Here is an 18,735-nt window from a genome sequence, read left to right on the forward strand (position 1 = left end):
CAGAAGAGAACTCTGGTATTTGGGAATCATCTGCAAATGCATGTGATTGAGATTGCTTAAAGAGAGCACAAGAAAGAAAGACAATAAGAGTGATGGATAGATCTCTGAGCAACATTTCCGGGTCTGCAGAAGAATTGAAACCAGTGAGTAGGCTTATGGGGAAAACAAGTTTCAAAGAGAACAGAGTACAGCAGTGGCAAGTGCCAGAAAAGGGAAAAATGGTATTGAATCTAAAAAAAAAAAAAAAAAGGTGGGGAATAATATGAAATTAAAGTCAAAGAAAGTAAGTTGGCCCCTAAAGTGCAAGGAAGGAATAGTTTTGTGATACTATAAGATCCAGAGCATGGCCTTGAATGTGGACTGATGAAGTAGAGTAAATGGGGTTTGCCAAATAATTAGATTCTAGGAGGTCAAAAAATATGAGACAAGCAGGATGTGCAAGTCACTCATCATGTTGTCAAGTGGTAGAGAAAAGGAAGACTGTGAATCAGACCCCAACATTGTATCTGTGAATGAGGGGATGTGAAAAGAGAAAGGTAGAGGTAGTAAATGAGGTTGCTAAGAGCTGGCAAAGAGGATGATTTTTATGGAAAATCCTTCAACTGTAATGGTCCAGTGGTGACCCCCAAAATCCAGGGAAAAGGCAACATTATTTTCAGGTTCTACAGTACAATAGGGTGAAAAGAAATGGTAGGCATCTGGTATGGAAAGAGCAGGAAAAGTGCTGTCCTTGGAGGGAAGTTAAATTTCAGTTTCAGTGAATGAATAAAGACATCCTTCTGCTAGAATAGTGATAATACTAGACACACACACATCTATATATATAATTGAACAAAGGTGGGGGCCCAGAGGCAAATACAGAGTTGAGATGCAGGACTGAAGAAATGGGGGGGGGGGGGCGGAGATAAGCACAGAAAACGTGAGGGAATGACACTGTAAGAGTTGACAAAAAGTAACTGAAGAATGAGGAGGTGTGGAGGGGCCTCTAAAGTTGTGCAATGCATGATCTATATGGCCACATGCAACCCCAGATCGTGATGGGACTTGTAGGTCATGTGGTAGGATATTTGGATTTTACTCTGTGTAACAGGAAGCCACGGAAAGGTTTGTGTTACTTGAAATGCAGTATGGCAGTAGAGATGGAAGGAATTAGACAGATTTGGGATATATTTTGTAGGAAGAACTAATGGATCTTGCTAATGGGCTTTCCAGGGTGTGAGAGGGACTCATAGGGGAAAGAGAGGTATCAAGGGTCATTCTTTGAGTTTTGGCTGGAACAATGCTGGATAATGGTTATCGACCCTAAGAGGGATTATGGAAGTGGGATAGAATAGGTTTGGGAGGGCAGTTCATAAGTTCTGTTTGAGGCATGAATTTCACATATCTATTAAATATCTAAGGAAGGTATGAGTGAAGCATTGGAGAGAGCTTAAGGAAAAGTTGAGACTGCAAATGGAAAATTGGGAGTCATTGGCTGTCAATGACACATATCACATAGATAGTATTAAAAGTCATGGGACTAGGGGCACCCGGGTGGCACAGTCTATTAAGCATCTGACTCTTGGTTTCAGCTCAGGTTGTGATCTCAGGGTCTTAGATCGAGCCCCATGAGGAGCCCGTGTCTGGCTCCATGCTCTGTGGGGAGTCTGCTTGAGATTCTCTCCTTTTCCCTCTCCCTCTCCCCCTGCTCACGGATTCTCTCTCTCTTAAATGAATACATAAATTTTTTTTTTTTAAGTCATGGGACTGGATAAAATGACCTTAGAAGACAGGGTAGACAGAAAACAGAAGAGAATCCAGGAATCTTGCTTTTAGGTATTATGGTGGAGTCAAATGGATTTCTGCTGAAATTGCATGCTTACAATAATCATATTTACCTTATTTCAATGTAATTTGTACTTCTTTGCTCAAAATAACTAGCAATTATTTCCTATTTCTCATAAAATCAAGCATATCTCCCTTTGCCTCATTTCTAAGTCCTCCATGTGCACAATCAATATTTAGCTTAAGGATTTACTAAGCACTTAACTGGTGAATACCAGTTAATCTGGTGAATACAGAAATAAATTTGTTTTAACCTTTAAAGCATGTGCAGTTCATGTAACAGTACAGATGTGAAAAGGAGATGACACAATTTTCCAGAAACAACTAGCAATATAAAATTTCATATTAAAATATGTCAGAATGCAGAGGAAGATGGATAATTGGGGCTTAATTCCCCATTGAGATATCTAGAAAGGAAGGAAACTCTCTCTCTCTATATATATAGTTATTGAGGTCATTCAAGGACAAACCTAAACCATTTTGCTTACCATAGCATGCCACCATTTTGCCTCTAACTCGTCAAGTGCTTTGACATTGAAACTTCATTTTTAGCTTTGTTATCCTTCTAGGAAGCAAGGGTAATATGTTGTTTTAATATATCAATTTACTGATGAAGAAACTGAAGAACACTGAAATTTAAGTGACATAACTAAAGTTGGCAGTAAATAAAACAGTTGGATCTAAGTGCCACATTCATCCAAAACACAATTATGAGTACTCACTACTAGATATTGAGCAAGGCACTTTTGTTTGATCTTTACCCCTTGCCATCATTTTAATCACCATCTATTGGGCATCTATTTAGTACTTCCAGAAATGGATACATTAAAACTGATGTTTGTTGTTTTGTTGTGGTTGTTGTGTGCTGAGAACCAACAAACCACACACACATACACACACACATAAAACAGAAAACAAATAAATATAATCAGAATATATGGAGTACTGTAATTTGATAAGTTCGTAAGTTTACACAATATCTTTGAACTACCTATCTTTAAACTCTTCCATGGTGAATAGGGAGATAAAGACATCTTTAATAAGGAAGCTCATCCAGGCAAGGAACTCAGTTTAAAAGCAAGGAAGGAAGAGGCCTTTTCAGAGTGGTTATTAGTGATTTATAGGCTTCCCTGCTTGTGACAATCTTTATTTTCAAAGCTTAGCTGCAATGCTCCCACCACCATAAAGGCAATTCTGATGCCTCAGCAAATATTCATCAAGTCTTCAGTGTAAGTAGTGTCTTGAAAGAGAAGCTTATTTTAAGCAGCTGAAAGGAGAAAGATGATTCTCGGCAGAAGGCAGTTGGTTCTTCCATGAAACCACCAAATTTCATTATAGACTCATAGAAAAACAAAGAGACAGGACTATGTGATTGCTGCATGATACTCCTAAGCAGAACGTAAACTCTACATTCCATTACTGTCGGGAGAGGTCAAGACCTACTGAGTGTTAGGCACCATATTACCAATAAGTGACATGTAAGGAGATGCTTTGAGGAAGAACTCCACCTAGGGAAGAGTGCTAGGGAAACACATATGTAGTCAAATAATTACTATAGGATGTGATAGACACATGCCATAGAGGCAGCGGAGTCTAAAATTGTGTGATTAGCCCTGCTCTACCCACCCTCCAATAACTCTGATCTCTTCTATATCCTCTATCTCACTCCCTCCACTCCAGCTCATTATGGGTTCCTTGAATGCACAGGGTATGCTTCTGCCTCAGGGTCTTTGCACTTCCTGTTCTGATAGGGCTTTACCCAGAAATCCACAAGGGCTTACTTCTTTTTTTCTATTCAGCTCTTTACTCTTATGTCACCTTATTAGAATAACTTTCTTTCCCTGACCCCTTTTTTTTTTTAAGATTTTATTTATTTATTCATGAGAGACACAGAGAGAGAGAGAGAGAGGCAGAGACACAGGCAGAGGGAGAAGCAGGCTCCATGCAGGGAGCCCGACGTGGGACTGGATCCCAAGGTCTTCAGGATCAGGCCCTGGGCTGAAGGCGGCGCTAAATCGCTGAGCCACCTAGGCTGCCCCTCCCCCCCCCCCCGCTTTTTTTAAAGATTTTATTTATTTATTCATGAGAGACACACACACACACACACAGAGAGAGAGAGAGAGGCACAGGCACAGGCAGAGGAAAAAGCAGGCTCCATGCAGGGAGTCCCATGCGGGACTCAGTCCTGGGTCTCCAGGATCACGCCCTGAGCCAAAGGCAGGAGCTTTAACTGCTGAGCCACCCAAGTGTCCCTTCCCTTGACCTCTTGAAATAAAACTGCCCCTAATCCCTCTTCATCACTCCGCCCTAGGTCCCCCTATCCTGCTTACTCTTGTACAGCTTCCGTGCTGTACATTAATATGGTTATTGTCTGTCTTCATCAGAATGAAAGCTTCACAAGAAGGACTTTGTTCTACTCACCGCTGAATCTACAGAGCCTCTGGCACTTGGTAGGCCCTTCATAATAGGGTCTACAAAGAAATGGAAGGAGGCAAGGTGAGATTCAGGAAAGACTTTTTGTTGGCTACACCTTAATGGAGTTTAGAACGATGCAAGGGATTATCCTAAACAGATAAGAGAACTGGAGAATAGCAATGGAGTTTTCAAAAGTAAGGGGAGATTAAAACCATAGCATTTGTTTAAATAATGGGAGATGGTGTGGCATTGTTGGGATGTAAAAGTTTCCTCTGTGTTTCTATTTTTTTTTAATATTTTATTTATTTATTCTTGAGAGACACAGAGACACAGGCAGAGGGAGAAGCAGGCTCCATGCAGGGAACCAGACGTGGAACTCGATCCTAGGTCTCCAGGATCATGCCCTGGGCGGGAGGTGGTGCTAAACCGCTGGGCCACCAGGGCCACCCACCTTTGTGTTTCTGTTAAAGCACATCTTTAACATCTTTTTCCCTTGTAGGCTAGTTAGCTAAGACCCTTCTGATGTCCTCAATAATTCGAGGGCTCTTCAGGGGGCAAGGACTATGCTTTACTCATACCTTGGTTTTCCAAGTTCTTAAAGATGGTTAATAATTGTTCAATAAAGAACAATATGTAGTGAACAAACCTGTAAACCCATCGACTGATTTGTAAACTAGAATGAATTTCTTTCTGTTGAAAAGCCAGTGTCCTGTCCAAGAACGTTGGGCCCAAAAGAGATTTCTCACATCATCAGACTCCGCTTTCCCGTTTCACAGGTGAGAAAACTGAAGCAGAGACGTTAACCACCTGAGGTCACGCAACCAGGTAGGTAAAGAACCCGAACACCGATTTTGACCCATCTATCCTCTTCTCCCAGAAAGAGGTGTTCAAAAGTAGCCTGAAAATGTGGCATCATCTACTAAAATCAAAACCGCACAGACTTTATGGGATCTTGGAGAAATACTTGTAACACATCTGCAGGAAATCATTTCCAAGGCTCTTCACTGGGGGTCCCTGGGTGGATGTACGTCTAAATGTACATCACTAGGGAAATAACCATATTTCTTTGGCGAAAGCCACGCTGTGGAATATTGGGAAGCACTTAAAAATGGATATAGTAAAAAAAACAAAAAAAATGGATACAGTCTGATAGGCTCCCTGCTTGGAGCCTGCTTCTCCCTCTGCCTGTCTCTGCCTCTCTCTCTTTCATGAATAAATAAATAAAATCTTAAAAAAAAAAGATATAGTCTGGTATATACTAAAATGGAAAGGATCTCCAAGACACTGTTATTAAAGAAAAAAAAAAAAAAAGAAAAGCAATCCGCCGAACGATAGAGTATCGTACCCTTTAGGACTCGCAAACCTCAGCTTCCTCCCCCCAGACAGCACCATATACACGTGAATTTAGACTATTTGAGGATTCACAGCAAACAGCAAACGGGGGGGAGGGGTAGTGGGTGAGCGGGTTTTCGACCTTAACTTCAAAGTCTCGCTTTAAAAAAAAATATTATTCTTATATTATTATTATTATTATTTTATATGTCTCGCTTTAACAAAGAGAAGGCGTCATTCATTCATTGGCTTGGCTTTCGTGCGCCCTTACAACCGCCTTTTTCCCTAACGTAGGCACGAATCCTGCTTTCCTCCCGACGGAGGCGACGACTGCGCCCGCGGGCTGGACCCCACGTGGACGAGGACCCCAGGCCTCCCGCGCGGCTCGAGGGCGGCGACGTTGACGACAGCGGGCGAGCATCCCGGCTACGGGAGAACAAAGGCGCACCGGCCGCGGACGGGGGCCGACGCAGGACACCCCGCGGAGAGCGCGACCCGCGAGGGGCGGGGCCAAGCGCGCCGCGCAGGCGCAGCCCGGCCCAGGTGCCCGGCGCCGCGGAAGCGAAGCCTCCTAAAGACGCCGCGCCGCGCCGGGGCTGCTGCGCGTGCGCAGACCGACCGCCGCCGGAGCCCGTCCTGTGTGCAGCCTCCGACGCCGCGGCCGCCGCTGTGGGACTGGAGCCTCGCGCTTCCTGCGTTCGCTCGCCGGCGGGTTCGCGGCCCCCTCGCGCCCCCGGGCAGCGAGGCCGGGAAGGGGTTGGAGGGGGCTGTTGATCGCCGCCTTTAAGTTGTGCTCGGGGCGGCCATGTCGGCCGGCGAGGTCGAGCGCCTAGTGTCGGAGCTGAGCGGCGGGACCGGAGGGGATGAGGAGGAAGAGTGGCTCTATGGCGGTACGAAACTTCCTGTCCCTTCTCTCACTCCCGGGTTCTCTCAGGCCGCCCGGCCCGGCCCGCAGACGGCCGGCGTCCCGCGCTCCTCACGCCGCCGCCGCCGCCGGGGCCTCCCTACGGAGCCTTCTCCGGCCTGAGTTAGGCCGAGCGCGGCGCGCGCGTTCCCTGCCTTCCCCTCCCCCCCCGCCCCCCGCGCAGCCTACGTTCCCCCCCCGCGCAGCCCACGCCGCCCACGTCCCCTCCGCGCAGCCCCCCTCCCCCCCGCGCAGCTCACGCGCCCCCCACGCAACCCACGTCCCCCCGCGGGCCACGCCCCCGCAGGCCACGCCCCCTCCCCGCGCAGGCCACGCCCCCAGCAGCCCACATCCCCCTCTCCCCTCGCAGCCCACGCCGAGGCGGCCGGGCCCCTGCCTTCCCCTCCTCCGCGCGGGAGCTTCCGGGCCGCTCCACCCCCCCCACCCCACCCCCCACCCCCGGTTTCATCACCGTTCTGATCTCTTGGTGTGTCCCTTCTTGCCCCTTGGCTGTAGGATGCCCTCCCCGTCCTTTTCTTTCAGAAACCAGCCTTTTCTGTAATAATAGCTTAAATAAAGTTGATGCTGTAAAAACTAACGTCTTGTTTCTTGATGGTCAGTTTGTATGGAATGCACCTGCAAGGGTACCTCCTTGTCTGAAAGTCGTGCTTTAAAAGTAATTAATTAAGAGACAGAGAGAGAGAGAGACAGACATGGAATACATTATGGCCCATAAAGAAAACCCTGAATGTCTCCTGTATTAAGGTGAAGTTTTTCCTTTTTAAGAGACTGCTGTATCACCCACATGATTAGAAGTAATCTCATGCCCCTTAGGCTTACAGTTTTCAGTTATCTCTTATATAGATCATTTTTACCAAAATAAATCCAGTGCACTTTGTATTTTGCTCTCGAAAGGGACTTGACTTCTGTTTTTTTTTTTTTTGTTTTTTTTTTTGACTTTTCATTAAGTCACAGTCTCTTTTTGTCTGTGGATGGTAACTAGATTTGGAAGTTAATGTGTGTTCCTTGCCTAAAATGTATATTCTTCAGTAAAAAAGTGCACATTTGGGCACCAAGCAGCTCCTTGATGCTGACTTTGACAAGCTGGTAAAATCCACTATTTTTGGTGGTGAGATTCAGCATCAGTAATATTCCTTGAAATGTAAATGTATAGGGTTTCCTTAACAAAGACCTAGAAATCTTTAATGCCTCTTAAGTTAAGCTTACTTTTATAGAAGTAAAGTCTGATTTTTTTTTTTCATAAAAGACATATCTTGTTAAGTCATTATAAGGTGATCTAACTTTGGATGTACTTATAGGCCCATGGGACGTGCATGTGCACAGTGATTTGGCAAAGGACCTAGGTTAGTGCTTGTGATGATCACTTCAGATTTTCATAATACTGGTTTCTTTAAGAGTGGTTTGTGTGTTAATTTTATTTATTTATTTATGTATTTTTTTTGGTAGATGAAAATGAAGTTGAAAGGCCAGAAGAAGAAAATGCCAGGTTAGTGGAATTTGTTGTTGATACTTAACACGGATTGTCAAAAATCATTTCATTGTAGTCATTGGCTTGATTACAGCGTACTGACTGAAGGTTCAAAGACATTGAATCTTTTCAAAGTTTATTTCTGTTTAAGGACCTAATCAGTTCTATTTGTTTGCTAGTAGCTTAGGGGACAAAGTTTTTGAAGTTAGGGTTTGAATATTAAACCCTTACTATACTCTTAATATAGCCCTTCATTATTAAGTGACTTTATACTCTTAAGTAAGCTTAATAGTGGAGTATGCAGTATATCCATTGGACTGGTAAGAAAAAAGCTTAACATTTTTTTGGATAAAATCCTGTAAATCACTGCTTTTGCAGTTTATTAATACCTTTGATGGCATAGTGGACTTTTGTTATAATTTCAGCATTTTGTATTTAAATTCAAAGTGGAATTGTTACAAGATTGATTCCCTTTGCTAGACTACTAGAAATATGTATCATTTATAGAGCATGTAAAGGGAGCTTGAGACGTCTCTATTTCTAAACAACTCCCACAGACAAGCATATGCGTATGCTGACATTACCAAATCTATGGTATCAATGCCTTAATGTCCCTTGATGGAGAAGTCGTTAAAAAAAGATATTTTAAAGAATATTTGAGTTTAAAAAGTGGAGGAAGTACCACTTTACAACCATTAGGATGGATGGGCTGTCATCAGAAAGAAAGTAACAGGTGTTGGTGAAGATATGCTGAAGTTGGAACTCTAATACCCTGATGATGGGATTATAAAAACTTGCAGCTACTTGAAAACAGGCAGTTCCTCAGAAGCTTAGACATTGTTACTGTATGACCCAGGAATTCCACTTATATGTATATTCCTTAAGAGAAATGAAACGTACCCACACAAAAACTTGTACATGAATGTTCATAGCAGCATTGTTTATAATAGCCAAAAAACAGAAATAAGCGTCCATCAAGTGAATGGATAGTTAAAATACGATATATCCATAGAGTGGAATACTGTGTGGCAGTAAAAAGAAATAGAGTACTGGTATCTGTTAAAACATGGATGGGATCCCTGGGTGGCGCAGCGGTTTAGCGCCTGCCTTTGGCCCGGGGCACGATCCTGGAGACCCAGGATCGAATCCCACGTCGGGCTCCCGGTGCATGGAGCCTGCTTCTCCCTCTGCCTGTGTCTCTGCCTCTCTCTCTCTCTCTCTCTCTCTCTCTGTGTGACTATGATAAATAAATAAAAAAAAAATTAAAAAAAAAAAAAAAAAACATGGATGAACCTTGAAAACAGTTCAAGGAGCTAGTCCCAAAAAACTACATATTGTATGATTCTGTTTATATTAAATGTACAGAATAGTTAAGTCTATAGATACAGAGTGGTTGCTAGGACTGAGGTCAGGAGAAAACAGAGAGTGATTACTAATATACACAAGGTTTCTTTTTGGAGTGATGAACGTATCCTAAAATTAGGTAGTTGTATTGGTAGCCCTGTTCTGTGAACACGAAAAGCCTTTGAGTTGTACACTTCAAATGGGTGGTTTGTGTAGCATATAAATTCTATCTCAAAGTGTTAGGGGTATACCTTGGAGATACTGTGGGTTCAGTTCTACACCAGTAAAGTGAGTCAAATGCATTTTTTGGTTTCCTGGTGCATACAAAAGTTTTGTTTATAACATAAGTGTGTGACAGTATTATGTCTAAACAACAGTGTACATCCCTTAATTAAAAAGTGTTTTACGTTAAGAAAATCCTAACCATCATCAGAACTTTGAGGGATTGTAATGCTTTTGCTGGTGCAGCATCTTGAAATTGAATGCTGCTAACTGATCAGGGTGATGATTGCTGAAGGTTGGGGTGGCTGTGGCGGTTTTTTAAGATAAGACAACAGTGAAACTTGCCACATCCATTGACTCTTCCATTATGAACTATTTCTCTTAAAGCATCTTACTCACAGTAAAACTTCCCTCCAAATTGGAGTCTGTCCTCTCAAACCCTGATGCCTGCTGCTCTATCTACTAAGTTTAGGTCCTATTTTAGGTCTGTTGTTGTCATTTCAACAGTCTTCACAGCATCTTCACCAGGAGTAGGTTCTGTGTAAAGAAACCAATTTTTTTTTTTTTTTTTTTTTGCTCATCCATGAGAAGCAGCCCCCCCATCCGTTCATGTTTTATATGAGATTGCAGCAATTCGGTCCCATCTTCAGGCCCCACTTCTCTTTCTAGTTCTCTTGTTATTCCCACCACAGCTGCAGTTCTTTCCTCCACTGAAGTCTTGAAGCTCTCAAAGTGCTCCGTGAGTTTTGGAATCAGCTTCATCCATACTCCTGTTAATGTTGTTGTTATTTGGACCTTTGCTCATGAGTCACGAGTGTTCCTTTTTTTTTTTTTTTTTTTTTTTAAATTTTTATTTATTTATGATAGTCACAGAGAGAGAGAGAGAGAGAGAGAGAGGCAGAGACTCAGGCAGAGAGAGAAGCAGGCTCCATGCACCGGGAGCCCGATGTGGGATTCGATCCCGGGTCTCCAGGATCGCACCCTGGGCCAAAGGCAGGCGCCAAACCGCTGCGCCACCCAGGGATCCCAGTCACGAGTGTTCTTAATGGCATCTCGAATGATGAATCCCTTCCAGAAGATTTTCAGTTGTCTTTGTCCAGATCTGTCAGAGGAATCGCTGTCTGTGTCAGCTGTAGTCTTACGAGATGAAATGTATTTCTTCAAGAAGACTTGAAAGTCAGAGTGACTCCTTGATCCATGGGCTGAGAAGGAGTATTGTGTTATAAGGCATGGAAATGTTAATGTCCTCGTATGTCTCTGCACCAGAGCTCTTAGGTAACCAGTGGCATTGTCGATGGGCAGTAATATTTTGAAAGGAATCTCTTTTTCTGAGCAGTAGTCTCAGCAGTGGGCTTAAAATCCTGAGTAAACCATTGTCGTAAACAGATACGCTGTCATCCAGGCTTTGTTGTTCCAACTATAGATCACAGGCAGCATGGACTTAGCATAATTTTTAAGGGCCCTAAGACTTTCAGAATGGTTAGCATTAGCTTCAACCTGAAGTCACCAGCTGCATTAGCCCCTAACAAGAAAGTCAGCCTGTCCTTTGAAACTTTGAAGCCAGGCCTTGACTTCTTTTCAGTTGTGAAAGTCCCCGATGGCATCTTCTTCCAACAGGAGGCTGTTTTGTCAACGTCGAAAATCTGTTGTTCAGTGTAGGCAGCTTTATGAATTATCCTAGCTGGATCTTCTGGGTAACTTGCTGCAGCTTCTACATCAGCACTTGCTGCTTCACCTTGAGCTGTTATGTTATGGAGAGGGCTTTTTCCCTTAAGCCTTATGAACCAACCTCTGATAGCTTCAGACATTTTTTTTTTTTTTTTAAGTTTCCTCATCTCTTGTCAAGTTTTTTTTTTTTTTTTTTTTAAGATTTTATTTATTCATGAGAGACACAGAGAGAGAGAGAGACTGAGACATAGGCAGAGGGAGGAGAAGCGGGCTCCATGCAGGGAGCCTGAGGTGGGACTCGATTCTGGGACTCCAGAATCATGCCCTGAGCTGAAGGCAGATGCTCAACCGCTGAGCCACCCAGGCGTCCCTAGCTTTTGAATTAAAATGAGAGACGTGGACTCTTTCCCTTGAGCACTTAGAGGCCATTAGAGGATTATAAATTGGCCTGATTTCAATATTGTTTTTCAGGGAATAGGGAGCCTGAGGAGAGGGAGAGAGACAGGTGATGGTTGGTCAGTGAATCAGTCAGAAAACATAATATTTAGTGATTAAGTTCAGCATCTTAAATGGTTGCCATTCATAGCTCCCCAGAACAGTTATTAAATACTAACATCAAAAAGATCGTAACAAGTACAGTAATGATAAAGCTTGAAATATTAAAAGAATTACCAAAATGTGATAGAGACACAAAAGTTAGCAAATGCTATTGGAAAAATGGCATGGATAGGTGGTACGTTGTTTTTTTTTAAAGATTTATTTATTTATTTATTTATTTATTTATTTATTTATTTATTTATTTATTTATTTATGAGAGACAGAGAGAGAGAGAGGGAGGCAGAGACACAGAAGGAGAGGGAAGCAGGCTCCATGCAGGGAGACATGTGACTCGATCCTGGGACTCCAGGATCGCGCCCTTGGCCAAAGGCAGGTGCTAAACTGCTGAGCCATCCAAGTATCCCCAGGTGGTACATAGTTAATCACAGACCTCAGTTATTAAAAACAACTCATCTGGGAAATATAATAAAGCAAAGATGACAAAATGAGGTATGTCTGCATTTTTAACAAAGTGAATGGAGGGAATAAGTGAGACATGGAAATAGAACTAACTTAAGGGCTGCTGAAATTATACTTCCTCACTTAAGAATATCCCCCTAAATTGGAAGATTTTTTTTCCTGCTCATTGGTGTATTGTAAAATTTTGTTATTTAAATTCGTGTATCCAATCCGGTTCCTAACCCTCATTTAGTTACAAAGTTGTGATTTGTGTAGTTTATAGTTACAAAAGTAATTATAATTTCTTCATACCCTGTTTTTTAATTGGTCAAGAATCAATGACTAATGTTATGTATTCACAATTAAATACATATTTTGTGAGCTAATCTTTATTCCATTAATTGTGTTGGTATTAGGTCTTGGTTATGAATCTTGAAGCCTATTTTCTGATAGAATGTTTTTTAATTAAAAGATTCTGTACTCAGCTTGATGTATTGGAGAGAAATCTTCACCCTTCTCTGAGCGTTACTGTCTTTATATTCTTTACTAAGAATTTATTTAGATAGCTATTAAATTTATTTCTTTCTATGGGAGAAGTCTGCTCTTAAAGCTTAATTTTTCTAGCAAGGTTATAATATTACGTTTCTCATTTTTTAATGGTGATAGGGAATTAAAACTTTTAAAAGTATTGGGGAAGGCATGTTCACCAAACCTGTGCTCTAGTATTCAGCTTGGTACATCACTGCATTGCCCTAACCGAGCAGAGTCCTCACTATTAGAGATCTCTCCAGCTTCTTTGTGACTGGTTCATTATTAAAACTTCTTGCATTATTCTGTCTCCAACTTTGTCATGTTTTATTTGCCCAAGTTTTGGCCAAATACACTGTTTTTTGGCAAGCTGAACTTGTTTTCTGGCTCTCTAGACACTTAATTAAGCAGGAGGTAAATTACTGAATTTTAATTGTATATTTATTTTCTTGGGTCAGGCAGTAACACAGTGAAAAATTAACATTTAAATTTCCAGTTTTTATCCTTCATTTTGCTTTATATGAGGAGTCTATAATAAAATACCATTGGAGAGATTAAATTGACTTATATAAAAACTGCTTGACAGCAAAGTTTAGAAGAGATAAACAGAAATCTAATGAAAAGAGGTTTGAAGAATATCAACATCTAGATGTTATTCTTAGAAATCCTACTAAATGTGAGTTAGTTGCTTTGTACTAAAGTACCTTTAGTTATAAAATGAGGTTAATGGTTAGTTCCCACTATTCAAATCGTAATTATTAAAACACATGCCAATTACACTATAGTACTATAAGTTTTATATAGTGATTAATGACCATATGCTTGAGTTTCATGAGAAAAGGGGGGTTTATTGTTTTGTATCAGTTTTTGCTTTAATAAGGCAAATCAGGCTTATGTGATGATAAACTCTTTTTTAAATCTTAAAATGTATCGCTTATGGAACAAAGAGCATATATCCAGTAAGATAGGCAAAACAAAACCAAGAAGAAGCATGTATGTTGGCTTAAGACTGAAGGAGTTAATATGATCATAGGACAAATCCTGAGTTCCTTAGGCATGGGGGGCTGGGTGGAAGAGGCAACTGCGTGTTAACATAGCCTTTGGCAATTACAGTAGTACCTAGCATATAGTGGATGTTCAATAAAGAGGTTAAGTGAAGGTAAGTGTGATGCATATTTTTAAAATAATATGTAAATAATGAAAGTAAATAATAAAAATGAATAAAAATGAATAAAAAAATAATTAAAACCTTGAATTACACCCTATTGTAAGATTGCAAATTTGATATTGACAAATTGTGGAGTCAATTCTATTCTACTTTGAATGTTGAGTATGGGTATTATGCAAGGCAGTAGGAATAGCATAATAACACAGGCAGTTTTTGCCATCCTTTTTTCTTATCCAGGGGAGAGAATAATTTTAGGAAACTATCAGACATAGCTTAAAAATTGTGGTATACTCTGTCTGTACTTCTGAAAAGTAATACCAGACTTGTGCACTTATTTTTGTTGTTTGTAGTGCTAATCCTCCATCTGGAATTGAAGATGAAACTGCTGAAAATGGCGTACCTAAACCGGTAACATAAGGCTTTGAAATCTAGTTACTCTGCGTTTTAAAATCTTTATCAGTAGTTTCCTATTCACTAAGGGAGAAAGCCAAAAATTTAACGTGACTTTCGGTGTTCAGCATGATGCAGCCCCCTTTTATATCTCTCATCTCATCTGGTGCCATCAAAAGCACAGTGATGAGAATAGTGGGAGGAGACTTTCCATGAAATAGAACATGTACAAAGGCTTGAAGTTTACCGCTTTCAAGGAGCTGAATGATTGTAGCTCAACTGAAGAAATCATAGTGAGCCTCATTTTCAGGGAAAACATTAAGTCCTAAGTTTGATTGTCATAATTTTTGGCAAAATTTTTTATGTAAATATGTGATAGTCTCTAACCTCATTCATATCTCTTAAAAGTGATGTTTTTCGGGGTGAAGTAATAATACTGATTTTATTAACATTTCAGCATTCTGATCCTGTAAAAAGAAGGAAATCATTATCCTACAGGCTTGAACTTGTATACAAAAAAATATTTTGCCCAAGTGATCTACTTTTTTGTTTACTATTATGTGGCTAACCACAAAATAACCTGTTAGAGCCACAGTAAAACCTTTGTAAATAGTCCCACTTTTTACTCATAGAAACAGTATTTCTTCAATCATTTGCATCCAGGGACTCTTCTAACTGTAAATGAATGACAAGAATAAGTGAGCTACTCCTTAACTATTTGGGGCTTTTTAACCATTACTGATACAGGTAATTATTTTCATATTCTTGCCAAAAATTCCTTTTCTTTTTATAATTTTTTAAATAATTTTATAATTTATGTTCTAGATATCTTAGTACATGCCTTAGATTCTTGCCTTAGATTCTTTTTGCAGAGAAGCAGTTATAGGTCATAGGGAAAAAATACACATGGTGTTATTTACAAAAAGATGATGCTAACAAAAAAAAAAAGATGCTGAAGGATTTTATTTCACATTCTTATTAATCACATATAACAGTTATAATTGAGGTAGCAATGCTATGAAAATGTAACTTTTTCTCTAAAACTGTATGTCAGTGAACACAATGATTGCTTTTTCAGTTATTCATGTTAGATATTGAGATGGGTTATTCAATATAGTATTTTATAATTGTTTCTGTTGGTATAGAAAGTGACCGAGACTGAAGATGATAGTGATAGTGACAGTGATGATGATGAAGATGATGTTCATGTCACTATAGGAGACATTAAAACAGGAGCACCACAGTATGGGTAAGTTGGTTTGTTTTTTTTTTGTTTGTATGTTTTTTTTGTTTTTAAGATTTATATATTAGAGAGAGGGAGAACACGCACCCAGAAGGGGAGGCAGAGGGAGAGAATCACTCCCCTCTGATGAGCCCTGTGTGGGGCTCAGTCTCATGACCCTAAGATCTTAACCTGAGCCAAAACCAAGAGTTGGACACTCAACCGAGTGAGCCACCCACGCACCTCATGGGTAAGTTATTTTTAAGTAATGATTATGTGCGTAAATCAAAGGTAGTGTGCTTTTATCAAACCAGTGGTGGTGGATTCCATTGTTTTTACTTTTTTCCATTTTACCATGATATGAAAGAACTCTTGTTAAAATTTCACCATGAATTTTTAGAAGAGTAGATCTTAAAAATTCTCATCACAAGAAAAAATATAGAACTGTGTTGGTGATGGATGGTAACGAATTGTAATCATTTTCAGTTTATACATCTATTAAATCATTATACTGTACACCTAAAGTTACAGTGTTGTATAATACACTTTTATCTCATGATAAAAAAGGGGTTTCACCATGAAAATATCTTAAAGAGAAAGTTATTTTATAGGTAAAGAACGTGGAAGCAGCTGTTTTTGATTTCTGAAATTAAGGTGTTTTTATAAATGAATTGACTACTGTAATTTCTTTTGTTAGAAATCCTTAAATTACAGATTTCATCTATATTGTTCTTCCCTTGTATTATCCAAAACTGAGTTTACATTTTAATTTTTGTCCAATAAAAACAGTATCAGAGATATTTTTTTTGCTCTTCATATTATATTTTTGAAGTTGTTAGGTATCCGTAGGCTTTTTAAGACATTATATCAAGTTTTATAGTCTGTAAAACTGGATCTAGTGAATTGACTGTCATTAGCTTACAGAGCACATAAAGAATCTTGCAGGATGGTTAGAAGGGAATATATTTAAGTACAGAATGTGATTTTGTTATGGTGGTACTTAGGAGTACTTTTTCTGTGTTTTATCAGATTGGATATATAATGTGGTACTTGCACATTGGAAACAAACTTTTCATTAACTGCTCTATAATTCATTATGCAGCCTTATCTGGACTCAATATATACATAAATATTTTTGAATATTTCTATAGTAGAACCATTTTTTTCCCAAAGTTATTTTAGGAGCTTAACGGTAACTCAGTTATTGTCATGGTCGATTTCACATTACAATAAGGACTCCCTGTGTAATTTTAAAACTGGGGATCAGGGTTTAGGAGAGACTTAATCATGTTACGGGTAGACAACTCTGAGTGTTCTCATTTCTACTTAAAGATTAGTTTTGGGCTTACATATAATGCTAGTAGACCTTTATGCGAATAGGCCTTTGCCGTCTGCATTATGCAAAAGGTACACTATAATCATTGTGTGTCTAGTAAATACTATTATATAAAATTATTTGTGTTTACAACTGTAGAACAGTTAAAGCAAATGGTGGGTTTTTAAAATTAATTTGACCAAATTTTTGTAGGAATTGCGTTCAAATAGTAAATGTACATAGACTCCCATAGTACTTTCTCTGAGTTTTATTTCTTATAGCAGTTTCTAGTTTCATGAAATGTGGTTAGTTTGTTCATGTTTATCACCTTTAGACTCTAAATTCCTTGAGTAGAAACCATAGTTTATGAATTTCCCTTTTTCTCACATTGCCTTACATGTAGTAAATATTTAGTAAATGTGTATTGACTAAATAGACTGAATGTTAAGAACTCAGTTGTCTTTCAGTGTTTTTTCCTCAGTATTTCAATACAAAAAATTTCAAATTATCCAAAGTTGAAAGAAGTGTGACAACACCCATTTACCCATCATCTAGATTATACAATTTACATTTTGCTAGGTTTGCTAAATGTATATCATACAAACGTGTAAATGTATCTCTGTCCATGCTTCTACCCTTCAATTGGTCTACTTTTTGTTTTTTCTATATTTCAAAATAACTTTTATAGATCTTTCTAAAGACTATAGAGCTTATTTAATGTTGATATTTCAAGATATATCTCTTGAAAACTGAAAGAGCCTATGAGAAAATAAAATTTGATGAATACTTTGTGCACAGAATTTTCAGAAGCAAATTATATTCAAGGAACAATACTAAATGGGTTTGTTGTAAGCTCTTAGTACAAAATAGCATTTTTTTTAGGTAGCATACTTTTGTTACAAAGTTCATTTCATCTATAATGTAACGAAGAAAAGCAAAGTTTAGGTTAGGAATAATTTAGCTTGTAAAGAGAAGTGGTTTCTTACCTTTGAGATTCATCCATTCATTCAGTAAACACTTAAAATAATTGTCTGGTACTGCATTAATTGATGAAAATATGAAAAATAATAAAATATCCTTATTTACTGGAATCAGTGAGGGAGACAGATATGTGCAAATATTTACAGTCTAAGTGCTAGAATAGAAATGTACAAGTGAATTAAAAACTTTTGAGAGGATGGTTGCTAAAAGCCTATACGTGTTGAGAAGATCCTAGAGGAGATAATAATGAATTTGTGTGAACGATTCTTGAGACAGAAGAAAGAGGACTGGTGACTTATCAGAGGCCACTACTAAGATGTGGAAGCAGGGCTTAAAGGAGCTGCATGGCTGGAGAATACAATAGATGGCGAAAAGTGGTTGAGACCTCTTGAGGGAGTACATACCTTTAAAAGTTTTTAAGCAAGTAAGATTATTTGAAAAGATAACTAGCAGCAGTAGTTGAAATGGACTAAATAGAAAATTAGTTACTATATTTGAATTGTTCACATGAGGTGATAATCCAGACTAAGCTAGTGGTAGCAGTATAGGGATAGATGGAAAAAGATGCATTTGACTGTGTCATGAGTAGAAATAACATGGATAGCAACATGGTTGTGGATGCAGAGTGAGTTAAAGGACTCAGTGACCTAGAGGTTTCTAGAGCAGTTAATGGAGTACCTGACATGTATGGGTGATGTACAAACAGTAGGTTAAAATACATTTTTTTGGATGTATTTATTTTGAAGTTCCTTTAGATACCCAGGTATGTAGGCTATAGCATAACATGTATGGGTGATGTAGAAACAGGAGGTTAAAATACATTTTTTTGGATGTATTATTTTGAAATTCCTTTAGATACCCAAGTATGTAGGCTATAGCATGTAGAGAATCTTGAGACCTCATAGGGGTCTAATGGAAGGTATCAGATTAGCTTAAG

General features: G+C 39.4%; 1 protein-coding gene across 27 annotated transcripts in view; it reads left to right on the forward strand.

The window, feature by feature from the left end:
• Positions 1-6,154: 6,154 nt before the first annotated feature.
• Positions 6,155-18,735, forward strand: part of FIP1L1 (factor interacting with PAPOLA and CPSF1) — a 74,449-nt gene continuing 61,868 nt past the window's right edge. For 12 of the 27 annotated variants that reach the window (XM_025435732.3, XM_025435733.3, XM_025435737.3 and 9 more), the window contains exons 1-5: positions 6,156-6,461; positions 7,795-7,839; positions 7,943-7,982; positions 14,241-14,298; positions 15,426-15,529. In XM_025435732.3, the coding sequence (XP_025291517.1) occupies positions 6,377-6,461; positions 7,795-7,839; positions 7,943-7,982; positions 14,241-14,298; positions 15,426-15,529 (332 nt within the window). In that variant the 5' untranslated portion in view covers positions 6,156-6,376. Of the gene's footprint in view, positions 6,462-7,794; positions 7,840-7,942; positions 7,983-14,240; positions 14,299-15,425; positions 15,530-18,735 lie in introns of all 27 variants that reach the window. The other 15 variants (XM_025435734.3, XM_035714899.2, XM_035714904.2 and 12 more) reach the window with 4 other exon arrangements.

Source organism: Canis lupus, chromosome 13, assembly GCF_003254725.2.
Source record: "Canis lupus dingo isolate Sandy chromosome 13, ASM325472v2, whole genome shotgun sequence".
Taxonomy (NCBI): domain Eukaryota; kingdom Metazoa; phylum Chordata; class Mammalia; order Carnivora; family Canidae; genus Canis; species Canis lupus.